This window comes from Argopecten irradians, chromosome 1 (assembly GCF_041381155.1).
Source record: "Argopecten irradians isolate NY chromosome 1, Ai_NY, whole genome shotgun sequence".
NCBI classification, from domain to species: Eukaryota; Metazoa; Mollusca; class Bivalvia; order Pectinida; family Pectinidae; genus Argopecten; species Argopecten irradians.
The window spans coordinates 64,449,236-64,469,592 of NC_091134.1; the positions used below are offsets into that span (position 1 = coordinate 64,449,236).

Consider the following 20,357-nt stretch of genomic DNA (forward strand, 5'->3'; position numbering starts at 1 on the left):
TGTCTGCTTGCCATGTATATTGACCATGAGAATTAAAAGCTTTATAAACAATTTATCTATTGATGTAAAAAAATCGGATTAAAAATTCCACATTTAAATTGCAGTAAATCATGCGAGTTAATTTGATATGACCTATTTACGATTTACTCGCACACAAAAAATAAATTATTGGTGTATCGTATAATAGGCTTGTCGCGAGCACTGAAATATCTCTCGGATATCACAATATTGTTATTGTAACTTTAAATTTTATCAGCGATCACTGTATGTACTTTGTGTTGTGATATCAGATTGTGCCAGGAAACGGTAGTTGTGATCACCTTTTTTACGATAATGCCTAAGGAACCTTATACACATGACACAATGGTAACAAAGTCAAGTACTGGGTGAAGTGTTTACTTAGTGTGGGTGTCTGACTCAAGTTAATTAAAAATTAATTAATTAGTATCAATCTGATTAGCTTGTCATCACTATACACTTCTTACTGTATGCTTTAGGTTCATATGCTTTCAATAAAAGTTAAATTCGGGAAATCTGTACAGACTATACAAACATTCACTTTGTTTAATGAGGTTTGAAGGATTGTGATGGAAGCTAATTCAGAGGTATTCAAAAATTGAAGTAGATTGGGTCCGCCATCGGTGACCAGGTAGCTCAGTTGGTAGAGCATTCGGCTAGTGTATGATGGTTCCGGGTTCTAATTCCGTTCTGGCTACATCTTTTCCGCTCGTGTAATAATTATGTAAAATTTGGCAGGGGCTAGCAAAATAGATTTACCTATACACTGCACTGCCTTCCAAGAGTTATGTTACATATGTTCAAATTTCCTGACAATTTATCTCTAAGAAAACTCTCTTTTGGAGGGCATGCGAAGTGTACATGTATGAATAAAGTTTCAAATGAAATATAGAACGGCAATATACAGTCATTTCCTCCAAGGTTTGGAAGTGAGGTGACGAAAGCCAAAGATTTGAACATTTTTTACTTATGTAATTTACATGATTTGGTAACCTACATGTAATAGCAGTAATGTAGTTGTATTTTTATTTATTTTTTTATCCCCCGCCCAACGAAGTTGGCGGGGGATATACAAATGGGTTCCGTCCGTCTGTCCGTCCGTCTGTCTGTCCGTCAACATTTCCTTTAAATCGCTACTAGTCATAGAGTTCTGCAAGGATTGTGACCAAATTTGGCCACAAGCATCCTTGGGGGAAGGGGAACAGAACTTGTATAAATTTTGGCTCTGAGCCCCTGGGGGCAGGAGGGGCGGAGCCCAATAGAGGAAATAAAGGTAAATCCTATTAATCGCTACTAGTCATAGAGTTCTGCATGGATTGTAACCAAATTTGGCCACAAGCATCCTTGGGGGAAGGGGAACAGAACTTGTATAAAATTTTGGCTCTGAGCCCCCGGGGGCAGGAGGGGCGGGGGCCCAATAGGGGAAATAAAGGTAAATCCTATAAATCGCTACTAGTCATAGAGTTCTTCATTGATTGTAACCAAATTTGGCCACAAACATTCTTTGGGGAAGGGGAACAGAACTTGTATAAAATTTGGCTCTGAACCCCGGGGGCAGGAGGGGCGGGGCCCAATAGGGGAAATAAAGGTAAATCCTATAAATCGCTACTTGTCCTAGAGTTCTGCATGGATTGTGACCAAATTTGGCCACAAACATCCTTGGGAGAAGGGGAACAGAACTTGTATAAATTTTGGCTCTGACCCCCCCGGGGGCAGGAGGGGCGGGGCCCAATAGGGGAAATAAAGGTAAATCCTATAAATCGCTACTAGTCATAGAGTTCTGCATGGATTGTAACCAAATTTGGCCACAAGCATCCTTGGGGAAGGGAAACAGAACTTGTATAAATTTTGGCTTTGAAGCCCCCGGGGGCAGGAGGGGCGGGGCCCAATAGGGGAAATAAAGGTAAATCCTATAAATCACTACTTGTCCTAGAGTTCTGCATGGATTGTGACCAAATTTTGCCACAAACATCCTTAAGAGAAGGGGAAGAGAACTTGTATAAAATTTGGCTCTGACCCCCCGGGGGCAGGAGGGGCGGGGCCCAATAGGGGAAATAAAGGTAAATCCTATAAATCGCTACTTGTCCTAGAGTTCTGCATGGATTGTGACCAAATTTGGCCACAAACATCCTTGGGAGAAGGGGAACAGAACTTGTATAAATTTTGGCTCTGACCCCCTGGGGGCAGGAGGGGCGGAGCCCAATAGGGGAAATAAAGGTAAATCCTATAAATCACTACTAGTCATAGAGTTCTTCATGGATTGTAACCAAATTTGGCCACAAACATTCTTTGGGGAAGGGGAACAGAACCTGCATAAATTTTGACTCTGACCCCCCGGGGGCAGGAGGGGCGGGGCCCAATAGGGGAAATAAAGGTAAATCCTATAAATCGCTACTTGTCCTAGAGTTCTGCATGGATTGAAACCAAATTTGGCCACAAACATCCTTGGGGGAAGGGGAACAGAACTTGTATAAATTTTGGCTCTGACCCCCCGGGGGCAGGAGGGGCGGGGCCCAATAGGGGAAATAAAGGTAAATCCTATAAATCGCTACTAGTCGTAGAGTTCTGCATGGATTGTAACCAAATTTGGCCACAAACATTCTTTGGGGAAGGGGAACAGAACCTGTATAAATTTTGACTCTGACCCCCCAGGGGCAGGAGAGGCGGGCCCCAATAAGGGAAATAAAGTTAAATCCTATAAATCGCTACTTCTCCTAGAGTTCTGAATGGATTGTGACCAAATTTGGCCACAAACATCCTTGGGAGAAGGGGAACAGAACTTGTATAAATTTTGGCTCTGACCCCCCGGGGGCAGGAGGGGCGGGGCCCAATAGGGGAAATAAAATTAAATCCTATAAATCGCTACTAGTCATAGAGTTCTGCATGGATTGTAACCAAATTTGGCCACAAACATCCTTGGGGGAAGGGGAACAGAGCTTGTATAAATTTTGGCTCTGACCCCCAGGGGGCAGGAATGGTGGGGCCCAATAGGGGAATTAGAGGTAAATATTCAAATTTATTCAGAAAAGAAACAATGAACCTGTATCCAGAATATTACTTGGCATTACAAACCAGGTGAGCGATACAGGCCCTCTGGGCCTCTTGTTTCCGTAATTATGGAAACATTGCTGAAAATATCATATTTTTGTACCAGGTTCGTTTCCGGAGCATAACTCTAAAACCAGAAGAGATATTTCCCCGAAACTTCATAGACACATTGGTCTTATGGTCTAGTAGTGCCTTTTGCTATTTTAAGGTTTTCACTTTTTGTACTTTTTTCTGTAACCATGGAAACATTGCTGAAAATATCATATTTTTGTACCAGGTTCGTTTCCGCAGCATAACTGGAAAGCCAGTTGAGACATATATGCAAGGAACTCCATAGGCACATTAGTCTTATGGTCTAGTAGTGCCTTTTGCTATTTTAAGGTTTTCACTTTTTGTACTTTTTTCTGTAACCATGGAAACATTGCTGAAAATGGAAGATTTTTGTGTAAGAATCGTTTCCGGAGCACAACTCTAAAACCAGCAGAGATATTTCCATGAAACTTCATACACACATTGGTCTTATGGTCTAGTAGTGCCTTTTGCTATTTTTAGGTTTTCATTTTTTGTACTTTTTCTGTAACCATGGAAACATTGCTGAAAATATCATATTTTTGTACCAGGTTCGTTTCCGTAGCATTACTGGAAAACCGGTTGAGATATGTGCACGGAACTCCATAGGCACATTAGTCTTATGGTCTAGTAGTGCCTTTTGCTATTTTAAGGTTTTCACTTTTTGTAATTTTTTCTGAACCATGGAAACATTGCTGAAAATGGAAGATTTTTGTAGCAGGTTCATTTCCGGAGCATAACTCTAAAACCAGCAGAGATATTTCCACGAAACTTCATAGACACATTCTTTTTATGGTCTAGTAGTGCCTATTGCTATTTTTAGGTTTTCACTTTTTGTGCTTTTTTCTGTAACCATAGAAACATTGCTGAAAATATCATATTTTTGTAGCAGGTTCATTTCCGGAGCATAACTCTAAAACCAGCAGAGATATTTCCACGACACATTCTTTTTATGGTCTAGTAGTACCTTTTGCTATTTTTAGGTTTTCATTTTTTGCACTTTTTCCGTTACCATGGAAACATTGCTGAAAATATCATGGTAAATGGTAAATGTTACTTTGCAAAACTCCACCCATCTTTGTGTATATAGTCTAATCTAAATGTCAAGGCTGTATACCTGATTCAACAATTGCAGCCCCGCTCTACTTGAATTATACTCCATCTTTCTTTAGCTCAACTTCCTTTTTCCTGGTTTTTTTCATACACATAAGTCCCCACAATCAAACTTACTTCAGCTTTGATATCTCCATTGGCGGGGGATCTGAATGACTATGTCCTTGTTATAGATTTGAATGTTGACAAAATACCAATCCAAACCAGTCAACCTTAAATTTGGTAGAACAAACATCTATTAAAGAGAAAAGTCTTTCAGTATCTTATTAACCGTAGCTTTCGATATAAGTCTTATTTCTATATTACAGACCTATGCTCCTCACATCTCAGGCAGCCAGTCCAAGAGCCCAGCCAAGCGAGCATTGTATAGAAACCAAGAGGAGTCGATGCATTCCACAGCCTACTATGACTACCCCACAGACAAACCATTCCTCAACGACTACTATGAGGATAATCCCGATAAACTGGTGTCAACATCACCGGAAAATAACCGATTAGGTGAGTGCTTGACAAACTTCTGTCTAACTGAAAATCAATGGAGTCTAGGTAAGAAAAGTGATGAACAAAGAACCTTATATATATATATAGCTAGAATTGGGCAAAGAAGTAATTCTAATAGTGTGGATATTGTCAAATTTTCGAGGCAATCTGCCCCTTTATCAAGACACAAAAAGAACAAATAAAATCACATATTAAGGATGGTCACGGACGTTCACAAAAACATCACCAATGAACACATATAGAACATAAAGGTAAACTATAGGGACAATGGCTATGCGTATCCCTTCTGTCAGTCACTATAGTTAGTTATTTATATATATAGCTAGCATACACTGAAAGACATGTAATACAAGAATAGTATTTGCTGGGAAGACTGATGGAATTCTAACGCATACTACACTATGTACTAGGATAAGTGCAGATATATGGATAAAAACATCTTCATAAACACAACACATTAATTGTATAAATAAGTCTGTATGTTGCATCAAGTCTTCTCAATGATCTCTAATTAAAGAGAGATGATCTCGGACCATTTGTCAGGTCTGAAACATTTATGTATACACAGAAATAGTGGATTGTAGCTATATATAAGGTTATTGTATGTTAAAGAACCTTTATTACAAAGCTATTTTGAAGTGTGATTGTTTCATCTCTACTTTCTTATTTTTTCTAGCGGTGATATCAGCACTAAAAAATTTGAGAGAAAAAATCAGGAAGCTTGAAACAGAACGAGCTGCAGCAGAAACAAATCTGAAAAGTTTAGCAGCAGAAACACATAGATATAAAGACATTTTGTCGAAAGAGCCAGAAAATATTGAGCCAGCACAAACTGTCATGTCCCAACAGTCTCAAGGTATAATATCAACCCAAATAATTTGGTGATCAAACATTCTGTGTCAATCATTTATAACTGATGCTATGATAGAACTTTTTGTCAAATTGATCCTCCAGCTTTCTCTGACCATGCATCATCAATATAAGTTTAGAAAGTTCTCTGTCACATTCTCAAACTTTGTTTTGAAATTTCTCTGTCACACTTTTAATTTAAGTGTAGAGATTTCTCTTGAGTTTCAAGCTATGATTACATATTTCGTTTCCATATTTTATTTCTAGGATAGATATTTATCTGACAGAAGAAGTCCAGTTCTTTGTCTTATTGTATGTTTGTAATTTAGAGACAATATCTACCTTTATTAGAGTTGGAGTCACAGCTGACGGCCGCCGAAACTCGGAGTGGACTACTAGAGAAGCAGCTTCAACACATGAGAAAATTAGTGGAAAATGCTGAGTCAGATAAACGAGATGCCGTCACAAGATCAACTTTAATACAGGAGAGACAGCAACGTCAGGAAGAGTTCCAAAAACCTACAATAACCTTTGACCCCCAGGCAGAAAAAATCAGTCATTTAGAACGAGAACAGCTGAAGTTAACTGCTACCCAGACATTAGCAGAGGTAAGCATTGTGTTCCTTATTATAAACTAACTTTATGCTTTAATTACGCAAAATCAAAAGTTTAAGTTGAAACACTGGGCAATACTATATTGTACAAATTGTAAACGAAGAAAAATTGATGAAGACTTCATTTCATTTTGAATGTTTATGGAATATTTTGTGTCAGCTATAAAATGAAATGACATTAACATATAATCAATCTTAGCAGTGTCATTAATTCCAATCTGATTAAAATACAGATCCTTATTATCACAACGTTTGATAAGAGGATCTGACAACATCCCATTAGGGGTCACGTCAAGATGATCTTTTGATATGGACAATTAAATAGGCATTACAGAGGACTCCACATAATCGAATAACAGTTATTTGAATATTTCGGTTATTTGCATAAATTTCTGCGGTCCCGATTTTTTCCTTCTTTATCTTTGTTATTTTCAACTCCATGCATTTGAATAGACTTTTACGTGACCTCTGGTTTTTTTAATAAAATATTTGTGAAATTCTAAAAATAAAATAGAATATTTTTCAATTTTGCAATGTATTTTTAGCGAAATTTGCCGATATATGTTTCAAGATACTTCAATTTTACTAGAAATCATCATGATGACAGATTAACGTTATCGTATGGCTTGTTATTTTATGCATGAATCTGCAAAGGTATTCGACGCTGTTATGATTACATCAGCAGCGGTAGATCATTACTTTAGTATAATCACTGACTAAAAAATCTAATTAAAGTATTTTCACTTTCAAGTATGTTTATTTATTAACGTAACGTACCTTAGTTCGCGATCGGTTGGAGAAACCATGCTTTTTTTACAACAATCGCCATTCATGAGTAGTCTCGCTCACGCAGAGTCTTGTTGACTACGACAGGCATGTGCGTTTCAAGCGTCGCGTTGAACGAGACATAAAAGCATGCAAAGTCGGTATGCAATGACTACTGCAAGTTTCGTACAGTATGTAGGATATAAAAGATACTTGCTACGTTGTTTCATTTCTACTTGAATATGCTTTAATTTCTGAAATGTTATCAAGCTATAAGCCGTATCGATCAACAATACAGGAAGAATTCTCAAAACACATTTAGGTCAGGGAACGCATGGCTTCATCACCTGCAGCCATTTTCGAATTCATACACATGTGTAAAAAACAATACTAGGCCTACTAGTTGATCGGCACTTTGAAGTTAAATCACGATCTTAAGTTCATTTTGCCAGGCAAATGTACGTAAATTTATTTATTATTTATGTTCGAATTGCAGACACAAATTCAATCCTGTTTAGTTATTGCATTTGATATCGATCGTTTAGCTGTTTCTCAAAGATTCATGTGTAGATCTAACGTAAACAAGAATCTAATATTGGAATATTTCTTTGTTATTAAACAATTAAAATCGATTTACAACTTCGAAAATAATTACTTGTTGTTCGTTTTAAGTGTAAATAATTTACGTGTTTATCAAGTAAACGAAACGATATCTATTTGCCTGTTCACATATATACATAATGTACATATGTCTGGGGTCAAACGGAGGTGCAAAATGCCATCTCCGCCTATTCGAATAATCCGGTTATTTGCATATTTTCTTCTGGAAAATGACTTATTCAAATAAGCGGAACCTCTGTACCAGAATCTTGACTGCGGACGAAAAAGTTTGAAAAAGCTGTCCGAATTATTTTCGTGTACATAGACATCTCGTCCAAAGTGCACAACAAAGCTAAATGTATATGTATACTGGGACTACATGACGTTATCAATTGATGTAGCAATGTGTAGAAAATGTATTTGATCTGAAGTACATGTGGTAAAAGGTCATCCGAACATGACCCTTTATGGGTTGTTGTCAGATCCTCTATTGAACAGAGCGGTTATAAGGATCTGTATTTTAATCAGATTGCATTAATTCAAAATCATATGACAATGCTCAGTAGTATGTGTATATTGATCTCAGGAACCAGGAATGTGCAATTTAGCCGACTTCATTAGAATTGATTGATAAAAGGTTTTTCAAGATCAATTGTTTCCTTATTCCTGATGTTGAAAAATCCATATTGGATTCTTCTTTTTGAGAAAAGTACTTTATGATATATCTTTTTTTAATATCAAGTGCGCTTTTGATTAATAGTTCTATATTTGTTCAATAACAAAATTCAAATTCTTTCTTTTTGTGAAAGCCACTCCATCCGTACGTTCAAACATTAAATGCTCTTTTGTATTGGGAGTTAGAAATGGGTTTTTGACGACATTCATAGCGGTGTTAAGACCCCGCCATTACCTACCGAGTTTGAAGCTAATTTCTATAAGAACTGTCAGTTTAGATTTAATGTATTGTAGTTATGGCTTTCTGATAGAGAATAATGTGAAGGATGAAATCAATGGTTGAACTACACACGAAGGCCTATCGCACTTGACAGATCGATTAGATAAAAAAAAAATCTCAATTTCAGATAACTATTACACCTAATTTAATGAGATTTTAGAAAAAAGCTTGATCATTGCAAAACTCCTTTTTTTATTGAAATGTACAGTAATTGAAGGATACCAGATTTTAGTTTTTTATTCAGACACACTTCCATTCTATTTAACTAACAATCAAGTGAGCATGCAGATCCTCGGCAGTTTCTCCTTAACACTGAACTGCATGTATTGAAAGACATTTTATCACACCTTTATGTAAATATGCAATTACATGAATCTCATATATAACTACCGTAATGGAGGTTTAACAAATTCTATTGGTTTGAAGTCCATACTCAAAATCTCATCTGTCAATTTCCAACTCAACAAGGATGTTTCATTTGCTTTGGGTTTTTTTTTTCACAGAACAGTTTACTGTGTAGACCACCTTTTCACAGCAATAAAATGTTTTGAAAATTAAAAAAAAAAAATATCCATTAAATTATGGGTTGAATTTTAGAATATGAAATGAGAAATAAGTTTCAACATGTCAAGCTTGTCCAATATTTAGCTATAGTTAAAAAAGCAGTATATATGATGGGATAAAAGTATGGTAGGTATACCCCAGTATAATACATGTATATTTATAAAATATGGGTTCCTTTTCACTATTAAATTTGGGAGGGGAGAGGGGATGTAGTAATATAACTGGTTCTATACTATAAGGCCACATAGTGTTTACTCTTGCTTTGGTATATTTCTAGTTTAATAAGTGTTAATTTATTTGTCATTTACAGATTGTAAATGTAATTAACTTCATTTTCCTTGTTAAACATTCAGTTTGATTTATTTTCAAATACAGATAAACATTTTTTTTTTTAATTTGTTCATGTATGACAAACAGTTATACAGATGTGATAATCTATTTTTACCAGGTACCTCAAATGTACGAATATATTCACTGTGTAAAATCAATTTCCATAATACATTTCCAGCTCATTTGACAGGAGAGAGGTATGGACATGTTTCCTTTCAGAATGATTCATGTTCACATTATTTTGGTTTCTGCTGTCCACATTTGATTTATTGATCACATTCAAGTAGAGGTCGCCAGAGGTCAATTGGAATGGTTGATCCAAACCAAGCCCACACTCAGTCCTTAACATTACCTGTCACCAGTTAGTTAAACATCACTTTTCTGTTATTTTTGAAGTGGGTGCATGTGTCCCAACAAATTCTTGCTTGACATTATTTAAATATGGATTATAAACAATCAAGCCTTATGATATCTCAATGGTGTCTTTTTATAACCATCTCAAGTGATTAGGAAGCATGTACTTAACAAATAGTTGTCCACAGTCATTAATCTTTAACTGGTCTTCAAATGATATATAAAAAAAAAAGCCTACAGTAACAATGTTAATGAGAAGCCAGAAGATCATGGAGTTATCTTTTACCTCTTCGTAGACACCGTAGTTAGCTGGTTATAGCTAGTTGTGGAGCATTTTGTTCATTTACTGTCCGGTTGTGCCATATAAAACTGGGGTAAACAATGCATGGTACTGATTTCAAGTGATGTTTTTAAACGAGTTTAGAGTAGGGCTTCTACTACAGGGTTTGGAAGGGAGTTCCATGAGCCCACCACTCACTGACTAAATATATTTTGTGTGACTTTAGTCCTTCTCTGTTTCTTAAAGAGTTGTTATTTACATTGCTTGTCTTTATCTAGTTTATCTATTCTGTTCAGAATTTTATAGACTTTGATTGCATCGTTCCTTTTACGTCTGTATTCTAAGGTGGGAAGTCCTGATTTTTAAGTCTTGAATGATATGGTAGATTTTCAATAGAGTGAACTCTTTTAGTTGAGTTGAGAACATTGAGGAACTTTGTATGTATGACTTAGGGTGAGACAGAACTGTGTTTGTTACTCTGATCAAGCTTGCTGACATAAACAGTCTAAACAAGTCAAGTGTGGACTATCTGAGTATAAGTACACTTAACCTACTTATACCTACAAGGATTTGTTAATGACAAACTCACTCCATATCTATTGGGCTTTTAAATAACTCCAAGTTATTACCTGTTTATTCGTAAATGTATACAGAGATTAACTACATCAAATAGTATTTGTTAATTTTCTATTGTCTGATATATCTGATATTATCTGACAGTACAGGCTAGCACCACAAACAACTAATATGTCCTTTATATGCTTCCACCCTGTAGCAGGGACATAGTGGTATCTATATGTCCACCCTTCCCGTCTCATCTTGTCCTGTCCCACCCATTCTGTCCACATTGTGTCTCTTGTGTGTTCAGTAGAGTCTGTAGTCTGATGATATGATAAGAGGATTACAACTGATCAGATCCATACCTATTGAACAGTCTGGGTAAAAATATTGTTTACCTGTGGTTTCTAGTTAGGATTTATAAATTAACCTACGGCACGATGATGGACATACCTCAGTGGGTTAATTGTGTGTTAATTGTGTTAGTATTTAGGTTACTTATTGATAGTAATGGTGACATTATGCTTGTTATTGTAATCACTGTCGTAGCAATACTGATGTATAGTGACACATTCTGCAGTGAGAGTCTGTGATATTGATACATGTTGTGTAAAGATCAATATGAGTAATGACTGACTTCACTCGGGTGGAAGTGCAAGGCAGGAAATTAAAACTACATTTTGAAAATATTTTCCGTAGTTAGATCTTGTCCATAAGCATGATCCACTTTTAAAGATCATTTAGAGAACAATCCCCTATGATACCTTGATTGTTATTTCCACAATCTTGTTTTTATCCATTGGCTAGATAATACTAGATAAAAAGATTATACATATGCAAAAGTTTTAAAGTAATATATCATTTGTCAAAAGATTGGAATATTTACCAACCATGGATATGAAACATCCTCGTACATCAGAAATAAATATGTTATATCTATACTCATGTATTCTGATGTATTAATCAATAGGTAAAATCCAGATTTTTAGGTCATGATCGACCTATAGTCATCGTGATTTGTCCGTAGTCGTCCGCCGTCTGCCGTCAGTCGTGCGTAAACTTTTTCCTTTAAATTGATACTCCTCCTTAACCGCTAAGCGGATTTCATCCATATTTGGTGTGAAACATTGGGAAGGACAATCATATTTTATATAAATGAGCCTGGTCCAACCCCTAGGGGCTGAGGGATGGGGCCCCAAAAAGGCGAATTTTCTGAATTTTAGCTTTAAAATCCTACTCCTTCATCCTTGGATGGATTTCATCCATATTTGGTGTGAAACATCATTGGGGACGGACAATCATATTTTGTATAAATGAACCTGGTCCGACCCCTAGGGGCTGAGGGGTAGGGCCCCAAAAAGGTGAATTTTCTTAATTTTAGCTTTAAAATCCTACTCCTCCTTCATCCTTGGATGGATTTCATCCATATTTGGTGTGAAACATCATTGGGGAAGGACAATCATATTTTGTATAAATGAGCCTGGTCAGACCCCTAGGGGCTGAGATGTGGGGCCCCATATTGGGAATTTTTCTTAATTTTAGCTTTAAAATCCTACTCCTCCTTCATCCTAGGATGGATTTCATCCATATTTGGTGTGAAACATCATTGGGGTTGGACAATCATATTTGTAAAAAATGAGCCTGGTCAGACCCCTAGGGGCTGAGATGTGGGGCCCCATATTGGGAATTTTTCTTAATTTTTGCTTTAAAATCCTACTCCTCCTTCATCCTTGGACGGATTATTTCATCCATATTTGGTGTGAAACATCATTGGACAATTGAACAATCATGTTATAAATGAGCCTGGTCCGACCCCTAGGGGCTGAGGGGTGGGGTCCCATATGGGGAATTTTCTTAATTTTAGCTTTAAAATCCTACTCCTCCTTCATCCTTGGATGAATTTTATCCTTATTTGGTGTGAAACATCATTGGGGAAACACAATTATATCTTATATAAATGAGTCTGGTCTGAACCCTAGGAACTGAGGCCCCAAAAGGGCAAATTTTCTTAATTTTAGCTGGCCCACTTCCTGTTTTAAGGTTTCAGTCTCTGATCTCAATGAAAATTGGTTTATAGGGGTTTTAATTGATGCCGAACAACATGCAAACATTTTCGTCAAGATTTTGGTATTCCAAGATGGCTGCTGGCCCACTTCCTGTTTTTAGTCTCCGATCTCAATGAAAATTGGTCTATAGTGGTTTTATAAGGACAATCATATTTTATAAAGGACCGAGGTAAGACCCATGGGGATAGTATGACCGAGGTCCAAAATGGGAGCTTTGCTGAAATTTGGCTTTAAAATCTGACTCCTCCTTATATTAATCCTTGAATGGGTTTCGACCATATTTGGATGAAGGGTTACCAAGTTTGTTCAACAAATGACATTTACCTATTTCAGAAACTTACGTATTCAACTAAGGAGTTCCTTGTATTGTGTATATTAATCGTTAACCAATACTTTATACTGTGACTTTGTTTTTTGTGCCATGAGTCAGATGACCGTTAAGGCCCATGGGCCTCTTGTTACCTAATATGACCCATGTATAAAAACCACCTGACTTTATAGACCATTTGTTCTTTTTCTCATTGGTGGTCACTATAGACAGGTTGGACTGTATTTTATTTCCATACTTTCTTTCGGTTTCAGGGTAAGATCAGAGACTTGGAGGAGAAAATTAAAGAAGAGCGACATCAGAGACGGTTAATGTCAGAGAAGACAGCTGAGGTAGGTGACATTCTATCAGTACAAAATTGATAAACCTTTATTAGGGCATTGTAACTCGTTAGAGATCAGTAAAACAGGACTACTGACACTACAGTCATTTGAGTCTGTTACTCGTTTGATTTTAGAACCATGGTCAAAAATTGTGTTTTCTTCATTGAAAAATTCTTTTGATCATTCAGCATATTTAAAAGCAAAATTATCTCTTATATTTGCAGTATTTTCAACATAGACTGAATTGCTATTCATATTTACTGTATTTATCAAATGATCTTTTTCTATGCTTAGCTGGAGACAGAGGCAAAAACAAACAGAATACTAATGCATGCTGGTGCAATGAATGAGAAGAGACCAACGTCAGTGCGTACGAAGAAAGTAAAGAAAAAGAAAAAATCAGCCTCAAACAAAAAGCAAAAGACACAGCCTGCTGAACCAGAACCAGAACGACGCCGAGAGGCCCTCAAACACTATAGACTAAACCTTGCTGACATTCCTTTTGTAGCTGGCAAGGTCAGTATGTGTCAAAGTCAAATAACAAATTCCTATCATTGACTCTTTATGATTTGATCATTTTTTTGATGTAAACAAAAATATTTCCGCTGTAATATGGATGTGATTTCCAATGGAGTGGAAAAAACCAGCATTTTAAAAACTTTGAATATGCCATAATTCATTTTACCATAAATTTAGTGTTCATTCCTTTATTAGGTCATTTGACCCGAAGGGTCAGGATGACCTATAGTCATCGTGATTTGTCCGTCGTCGTCCGCCGTGCGTCGTGCGTAAATTTTTTCCTTTAAAATGCTACTCCTCCTTAACCGCTAAGCAGATGTCATCCATATTTGGTGTGAAACATTATTGGGGAAGGACAATCATGTTTTATATAAATGAGCTTGGTCCGACCCCTAGGGGCTGAGGGGTGGGGCCCCAAAAGGGCGAATTTTCTTATTTTAAGCTTTAAAATCCTACTCCTCCTTCATCCTTGGATGGATTTCATCCATATTTAGTGTAAAACATAATTGGGGAAGGACAATCATATTTGATGTAAATGAGCGTGGTCCAACCCCTATGGGCTGTGGGGTGGGGCCCCAAATGGGCAAATTTTCTTAATTTTAGCTTTAAAATCCTACTCCTCCTTCATTCTTTGATGGATTTCATCCATATTTGGTGTGAAACATTATTGGGGAAGGACAATCACATTTTAAATAAATGAGCTTGGTCCGACCCCTAGGGGCTGAGGGTTTGGGGCCCCAAAAGGGCAAATTTTCTGAATTTAACTTTAAAATCCTACTCCTCCTTCATCCTTTTGATGGATTTCATCCATATTTGGTGTGAAACATCATTGGGGACGGACAATCATATTGTAAATGAGTGTGGTCCAACCCTTAGGGGCTGAGGGGTGGGGCCCCCAAAGGGCAAATATTCTTAATTTTAGCTTTAAAATCCTACTCCTCCTTCATCCTTGGATGAATTTCATCCATATTTAGTGTAAAACATAATTGGGGAAGGACAATCATATTATAAATGAGCCTGGTCCGACCCCTAGGGGCTGAGGGGTGGGGCCCCAAATGGGGAAATTTTCTTAATTTCAGCTTTAAAATCCTTCTCCTTCATCCTTTGATGGATTTCATCCATATTTGGTGTGAAACATCATTGGGGACGGACAATCATATTTTATGTAAATGAGCGTGGTCCGACCCCTAGGGGCTGAGGGGTGGGGCCCCAAATGGGGAAATTTTCTTAATTTTAGCTTTAAAATCCTACTCCTCCATCCTTCGATGAATTTTATCCATATTTGGTGTGAAACATCATTGGGGAAACACAATTATATTTTACATAAATGAGTCTGGTCTGAACCCTAGGAACTGAGGGGTGGGGCCCCAAAAGGGCAAATTTTCTTAATTTTAGCTGGCCCACTTCCTGTTTTAAGGTTTCAGTCTCTGATCTCAATGAAAATTGGTTTATAGGGGTTTTAATTGATGCCGAACAACATGCAAACATTTTCGTCAAGATTTTGGTATTCCAAGATGGTCGCTGGCCCACTTCCTGTTTTAAGGTTTCAGTCTCCGATCTCAATGAAAATTGGTCAATAGGGGTTTTAATTGATGCCGAACAACATGCAAACATTTTTGTAAAGATTTTGGTATTCCAAGATGGCCGTTGGGCCACTTCCTGTTTTAAGGTTTCAGTCTCCGATCTCAATGAAAATTGGTCTGTAGGGGTTTTAATTGATGCCAAACAACATGCAAACATTTTCGTAAAGATTTTGGTATTCCAAGATGGCCGCTGGCCCACTTCCTGTTTTAAGGTTTCAGTCTCCGATCTCAATGAAAATTGGTCTATAGTGGTTTTAATTGATTCAGAAGGGGGAACTTTAGGTAAGGACAATCATATTTTATAAAGGACCGAGGTAAGACCCATGGGGATAGTATGACCGAGGTCCAAAATGGGAGCTTTGCTGAAATTTGGCTTTAAAATCTGACTCCTCCTTATATTAATCCTTGAATGGGTTTCGACCATATTTGGATGAAGGGTTACCAAGTTTGTTCAACAAATGACATTTACCTTTTTCAGAAACTTACATATTCAACTAAGAAGTTCCTTGTATTGTTTATATTAATCGTTAACCAATACTTTATACTGTGACTTTGTTGTTTTGTGCCATGAGTCAGATGACCATAAGGCCCATGGGCCTCTTGTTTTGTATACCCCATATTTCATTTACCATAGATTAATTGCTCATCCCTTAATTTTGTATTGCAGTCATCTACCCCTAGTCATTCCGTCGGTGCTAATGTCCAGCGTGTTTTATCACTTATGAAGAGCCACAACATGGCCCTGTGTTCCTCCGCGGACCACTGTGATACCCACAGGTCATCTAGTACATCCTCAGGATCAAGTTCAGACGGGCTAGACCACGACCTCGCCGAACTTCTACTACAACTCCAGGACGAGTTTGGCCAAATGAGTGTGTAAGTAATGTTCAAAAACAAAAATATATTACAACAAGCATCAAAAAATGATAAACAAATATACGCATATTGATATACAAGTTGATACCATAAAGCATAAAGTTGTATGCAACCCATCACATGTGATACCAAATGCTAATTCTTTTATCCTTATCAATATGTATGCTCTGCAGGCAGAAATGGTAGAGATTTATTGTTATAGAAAGGTTTTATATCTTTTAATTTGTCTTATTCTAACACTCTGTAACCTTCTTAATAGTTTGAGGAGTATCTTTTGACCATAATGGTATTTGATAATCATGGTTTGACCACAGAGAATGGTTTAATTCTTATTGGATAATTATATAAATAGAGAGTATTGTTTGTCAGTTTATACATGTATATGAACCTTATGACCATACAGAGAGCATCAGGAACTGTCTAAGCAGATAAATGAGGTGACCGATTCACGGATCCGAGAAGACCTTGAGCGAGAATTAGACTCGTTGGTCAGCAGAATGGAGTCCAAAAGTCAGCAGATATCAAAAGTTAGGAAACATCAAGATAAGGTATTACAGGTATAGTGGTTTTAAATGACAGTGTTACTCACAAACTTACAATTTTCATTGACAAAGAAGTATTCAAACAATTCTAGCTTTTCATTCTCTGTCACACAATTTATTTCTATTTTATAGAATAATAATAATATTATGCCTATGAATTTCCCTCAAGATTGCTTTGTTCCTAGACAATGAAAATAATTTTTGTCCATAGATACAAAATTTCTTATCCTGAAAGTGAGATTTAGAGATTGAACTGAAAATGTCCTATAGCATATTTGATCTGTGTACAATTATGCTTTAAAAACTTATCTTATTCACTATTTTTGCAAATTTCAGCTCGACCTGAAAAAGAAGAAAAAGAAAAGTTCAGATTACTCAAAGAAAATGCAACGACCAAAATCAGCAAATAGCAATTATACACAAACAGCGTCTGAAGTAGAAGTGACAACTACAATAAAAACCAAGGGACGTGGGGCTGGACTGGTACACGTACGGCCGACGAGTGGTCGCGAGGTCTCCCTCAATGTGCTTAAAGACATGCGTAAATTACAAACGACATTACGACGAGATGACCTTCACTGGGAATAGCACTACATCATCATTATGTGTTTATTACTAGCTAAGTCATCTACTTCTTGGTTTCTTCATCAGAAAAAAATTGTCTACTAAAATGGTACAAGAAAACTTCAGGTTAAATATGGATTAAAAAAAATACACAGGGTTGCCGTACATATTATGAAATATTTATTGAATTTTTTTATTTTGATTTATTATATTTTCCCATTTTGACCCATTCCAATACCATGGATAAAAGCCATCAAACATCTATTTGTAAAACATAGTTGAAATAAGAAAATAAAGTCTGAAGGAACCCCTGAAGCTGTGTCTGTATGGTGTCTGTGAGGACCTTATCCTTGCCGATGTACGTTTTGTCTGTTGTATTTAATGTAAATCTTGTATATCTAACTTATATACTCATAGTACAGTACAACCTCATTTTATAGTCAAATTGTTTTAGTATCCGAGATATATTTTCTGGAAAATTGCAAGTTCTCGATTCCTTTTCTCGAGAAAATCTTTTGCATAATTATATGCAGGCTGCTGATACCTGATTATGTTTATTATAGGCAGGTAGCAACCTAAGACATTTTTGTAATCTCCTATTTGTGAAATTGGTTAATGACAGATGTATATATACACTATTGCTGAAGATACATGCAGTAGAATTGCACCAAGCCCATGTGTGTTTAACTTTATAAATTAAAGCTTTAGAACTGAAAGTATTTGTGTAATAGCAGCTGTGTATACACTTTTACATAGATAATGAATTGTGATAAAACTTAATTAGAGTAGGTTGTATTAAATGACTTGGTCAGTATTGTCAATGTCGCACTAGGCTTTTCAAAAAATTGTTCTTAAAGAATAGTCGGATGGAAATTTCAATTTTGTATCTCTACATACCAAATATAATGGCATTGTAATCAAAATACAAATGTATACACAAAGTAATTTAATATCTTATACTTATTGTGCATCAAAGGCTGTAGACATGCTCTAAATGATGTCTTAATTCTCGTCCCCAAGTGACAGAAAAAATGGTGGTAAATATACAGGTTGTCACTAAAACAAATGAAAAGTGTTACCATTGTAAACAGTTGGTTGTTGCTTTGATGTGAACATCCAGAAGTACAGTGAAATACAATAGAACAATACCTATTTATGAAGATAATCTAGAGATTCTGATTCTCTAAGAAACGACTGACCATTAGAATATTGATGTGTTTAAAGGACTAAGCAGATAACAAAGTTTGCTCTATAAACCAATAGGATTCCTGAAAACATTTTCTACTGTTACATTGTAATGATGCCAAATACACAGCAAAAAAAAAGGAATTTTACGTTGATCTACGGGTCATTTTCTTTTATCAACCCATTAGACTTTAAAGATGGTTTTAACAGAGCAGTCTAACGGTTACTGAAACTACATCTTAAGCTTGTTCCACCCTTCAAAACAACATATGCTGATGTTTGGTAAACGATCTAAATCACCAATCTTGCCAACTTTCCTTAAAATGATCATGTGAGTCTGTGATAATCATTTTATTTTTAATTTGTGTTGGTATTGATTTTGCTTTTTTCAATGGATACAAAAATCCATAGAATTCTAGATTGAGGGAACACAAGAAGGAAGGATTTTATTTCATATTAAAAAGGACTATCAAATATGTGTATTAAAAAGAAAAAATATATGGATGATCTGTATTCTTCATTATTTCATTTTTCATTTGATCTGAGTGTTTGGGTGAACATCAGTCCACTTCACATTCCGCTTCTTAAGTTACTTGCATTCCTGTGAAATGGCATATACTGGGGTTTCCCACCAAATAACTGTGATTCTCATGTATATAGCTGTATAGTTATAGCATTTAAACCTTATGTACATGTAATGCAATAAATATTTTATACACTTGTTTTCTGATTTTGTGTTGAATTTGCAGTGGGCAAAATTTATTAATGTTCTACAACTAAACCTACATCAATTGGTCGTCAGTTTGGAAGGAGTATAAGGGGACGATAGGTCAGTTGTTTTTCTCACAGAACTCCTGCCTTTCTTCACTAAATCCAAGTACATTTATTTCATTGAAAGTCAATCTAGAAAAATAGAACAGTTTTAATATTTTGATGGAATGAGATATAACAAGGACATAGTCATTCAGATCCCCCGCCAATGGAGATATCAAAGCTGAAGTAAGTTTGATTGTGGAGACTTATGTGTATGAAAAAAACAACAGGAAAAAGGAAGTTGAGCTAAAGAAAGATGGAGTATAATTCAAGTAGAGTGGGGCTGCAATTGTTGAATCAGGCATACAGCCTTGACATTTATATTAGACTATATACACAAAGATGGGTGGAGTTTTGCAAAGTAACATTTACCATTTACCATGATATTTTCAGCAATGTTTCCATGGTAACGGAAAAAGTGCAAAAAATGAAAACCTAAAAATAGCAAAAGGTACTACTAGACCATAAAAAGAATGTGTCTATGAAGTTTCGTGGAAATATCTCTGCTGGTTTTAGAGTTATGCTCCGGAAATGAACCTGCTTCAAAAATATAATATTTTCAGTAATGTTTCTATGGTAACAGAAAAATGCACAAAAAGTGAAAACCTAAAAATAGCAAAAGGCACTACTAGACTACAAGAACAATGCGTCTATGAAGTTTCATGGAAATATCTCTGCTGGTTTTAGAGTTGTGCTCCGGAAATGATTCTTACACTAAAATCTGCCATTTTCAGCAATGTTTCCATGGTTACAGAAAAAAGTACAAAAAGTGAAAACCTTAAAATAGCAAAAGGCACTACTAGACCATAAGACTATTGTGCCTATGGAGTTCCGTGCATATATCTCAACCGGTTTTCCAGTTATGCTGCGGAAACAAACCTGCTACAAAAATATGCTATTTTCAGTAATGTTTCCATGGTTACGGAAAAAAGTACAAAAA

At 36.2% G+C, this 20,357-nt stretch overlaps 1 protein-coding gene across 5 annotated transcripts in view; it reads left to right on the forward strand.

Annotated features, from left to right (window-relative positions):
- Positions 1–19,327, forward strand: part of LOC138305253 (centrosomal protein of 57 kDa-like) — a 42,148-nt gene extending 22,821 nt beyond the window's left edge. For 4 of the 5 annotated variants that reach the window (XM_069245640.1, XM_069245642.1, XM_069245638.1 and 1 more), the window contains 8 exons: positions 4,557–4,746; positions 5,426–5,605; positions 5,950–6,206; positions 13,267–13,344; positions 13,630–13,851; positions 16,105–16,313; positions 16,717–16,870; positions 17,192–19,327. In XM_069245640.1, the coding sequence (XP_069101741.1) occupies positions 4,557–4,746; positions 5,426–5,605; positions 5,950–6,206; positions 13,267–13,344; positions 13,630–13,851; positions 16,105–16,313; positions 16,717–16,870; positions 17,192–17,443 (1,542 nt within the window). In that variant the 3' untranslated portion in view covers positions 17,444–19,327. The remainder of the gene's footprint in view (positions 1–4,556; positions 4,747–5,425; positions 5,606–5,949; positions 6,207–13,266; positions 13,345–13,629; positions 13,852–16,104; positions 16,314–16,716; positions 16,871–17,191) is intronic. The other variant, XM_069245639.1, reaches the window with a different exon arrangement.
- Positions 19,328–20,357: the final 1,030 nt, after the last annotated feature.